General features: G+C 42.1%; 1 protein-coding gene across 1 annotated transcript in view; it reads right to left on the reverse strand.

Annotated features, from left to right (window-relative positions):
- Nucleotides 1–2074, reverse strand: part of TMC2 (transmembrane channel like 2) — a 175258-nt gene that overhangs the window by 145057 nt on the left and 28127 nt on the right. Inside the window, exon 4 of the mRNA XM_007934687.2 lies at nucleotides 1125–1215. Within this exon, the coding sequence (XP_007932878.2) occupies nucleotides 1125–1215 (91 nt within the window). The remainder of the gene's footprint in view (nucleotides 1–1124; nucleotides 1216–2074) is intronic.

The raw sequence follows: 2074 nt of genomic DNA on the forward strand, positions 1-2074 counted from the left end.
CTTCCCTTCAAGGCTCAGGGGTCCAAGATTATCTTCTGTGTCTGTGTTAATTGGTTTCCCTTTTCTTTGTTGAAGAGGGTCTGTGCAGTCCTTGTGCCTAGTCCGCCATCTTGCCGGAACTCCTCATGTATAAAGTTTTACAGGTATCAGTTTTCAAATTTAAAAAAAAAGAGAAGAATTATGTTCTACAAACTGATTGACAGAATATAAAGGAGTCAAAGAGGTCGGCTGCTAACCAAAAGGTTGGAAGAACAAGACAAACAAAAGGTTGGAGGCACAAACCCACCAAGTATCCTCACAAGAGAAAAGATCTATCCATTGGCTGTCATGAAGATCATAGCCAAGGAAACCCCACGGAGCACCACCCAGAGATTCTTTATCATCCATGTGACCTTGATTATACTATGGCCTTCAGCGACTCCACCAAATCAAGCAACTTGTTCTAATTTGAGGTTTGGAAAATAAGATCTCAGTGGTTATTGTATTATTAATGCTGTGAGTTTAGTTATTCACTGAAGAGGAAACAAGTCTTGGATATACTGAAGTCCTAACAGGTAAGTAGAGAAAAATTGTAAGAATAGAGTTAATTTCCTTTCCTGGATGAATGGGAATGGCCAATTGGGCCTCAAATTCAGGATTCTTGGGCAAAGGTAGATTAATCACTAAGAACGGTATGCTTAGGCTTTATTGTGTTAGTTACTAATCTGTAGCACATAGTTTCACTTGATGAAAACCAGGTGAAATTATGCAATACAAATGCGTAAGTACGACAAGCCTGTGTGTACCTTGCTTAAAGGAGGTTTCGTGGTGTAGTGGTTAAAGCATTCAGCTGCTAACCCAAAGGTCAGCAATTCTAACTCACCAGCCACTCCACAGGAGCAAGATGAGTCAGTTTGCTTTTGTAAAGATTTACAGCCTTGCAAACCCTTGGGAACAGTTCTACTCTGTCCTAACGGGTTGCTAGGAGTTGGGATGGACTTGATGACAGGGGTTGCCTTGCTTTTTGGGTAATCCACCCTGTTGGGGTTGTTAGACACAAACCAAGGAGGCAGTGCTGGTGTGTGCTGGCGACACAGATTCAGAAGCTGCCCAGGCCCTCCCACAGGGATCTGGGCACCACACACCTTGGCCATCAGCATCCTATAGGCGTAGAGTCTCTTGCCTTTCCCCTTTCCCAAGGCTCCTTCATACTTCTCCACAAATTCTTGAGCCTCCCTGGTTAAGGGGGAAAAAAGGCAGGAATTCAGTTAACACCTAAACAAAAGAAATGAAACTAGGAGGATGTATTGAGACCAAAAGCATTATGGATTTTTGTTCCCATAGGTTGAATGTAAGATTCAGGAGGGCAGGATATTTTTTTCTCTTTTGTCCACCTAAGTTTCCCAAATGCTGAGAACAGCAGTTCTGTGGGAGGGAAGGCCTGGCGACCTGCTCCAGTAAAGATTACAGCACAGGAAACCCTATAGGGCAGTTCTTCTGTCCTGCAAGGTCACTATGAGTGGGAATCAACTCCATGACACATAGTAAGAATGATGCTTAGCACGTAGTAGGCTCTTGTGATGGGCAGAATTTTGGTCCCCAGGACATTTGCCCCTTAGATATTCTCATATCATATTCTCATATACCTGAGAATATGTTATGTTACATAGCAACAGAGTCTTTGTAGATGTAATAAATATTACTAATTAGCTGACCTTAACAATGGGAGATTATCCTGGACTATCTGAATGGGCCCAGTGTAATCACATGAGCCCTTAAGTACAGAAATGGAAGGCATATGAGTCAGAAAGCTGGGGCCAAAGGGGAGGTCATAATTAAAGCAAACATCCCTGACTAGAAGTTCTTATGCCAACATCACTTACGACCTGGTATCATCATTTTTTATGTCCATGTGCTTCTTTGTACCCTCATCTCTGTCTCAGTGCTCAGCACAGTGTCTGGCACAAAAGAGGTCCAAGTTTTAACAATAACAGCAACTACTAGTTACTAATTGCACACTATGTGCTGGGCACTTCATCTCAATCTCTTCACTCCATCAGAATATTCTTTTTTTTTTTTTTTTTTTTTAGGATTT

Source organism: Orycteropus afer, unplaced genomic scaffold (assembly GCF_000298275.1).
Source record: "Orycteropus afer afer isolate SDZICR_OR568_19922 unplaced genomic scaffold, OryAfe1.0 scaffold00020, whole genome shotgun sequence".
NCBI lineage: Eukaryota > Metazoa > Chordata > Mammalia > Tubulidentata > Orycteropodidae > Orycteropus > Orycteropus afer.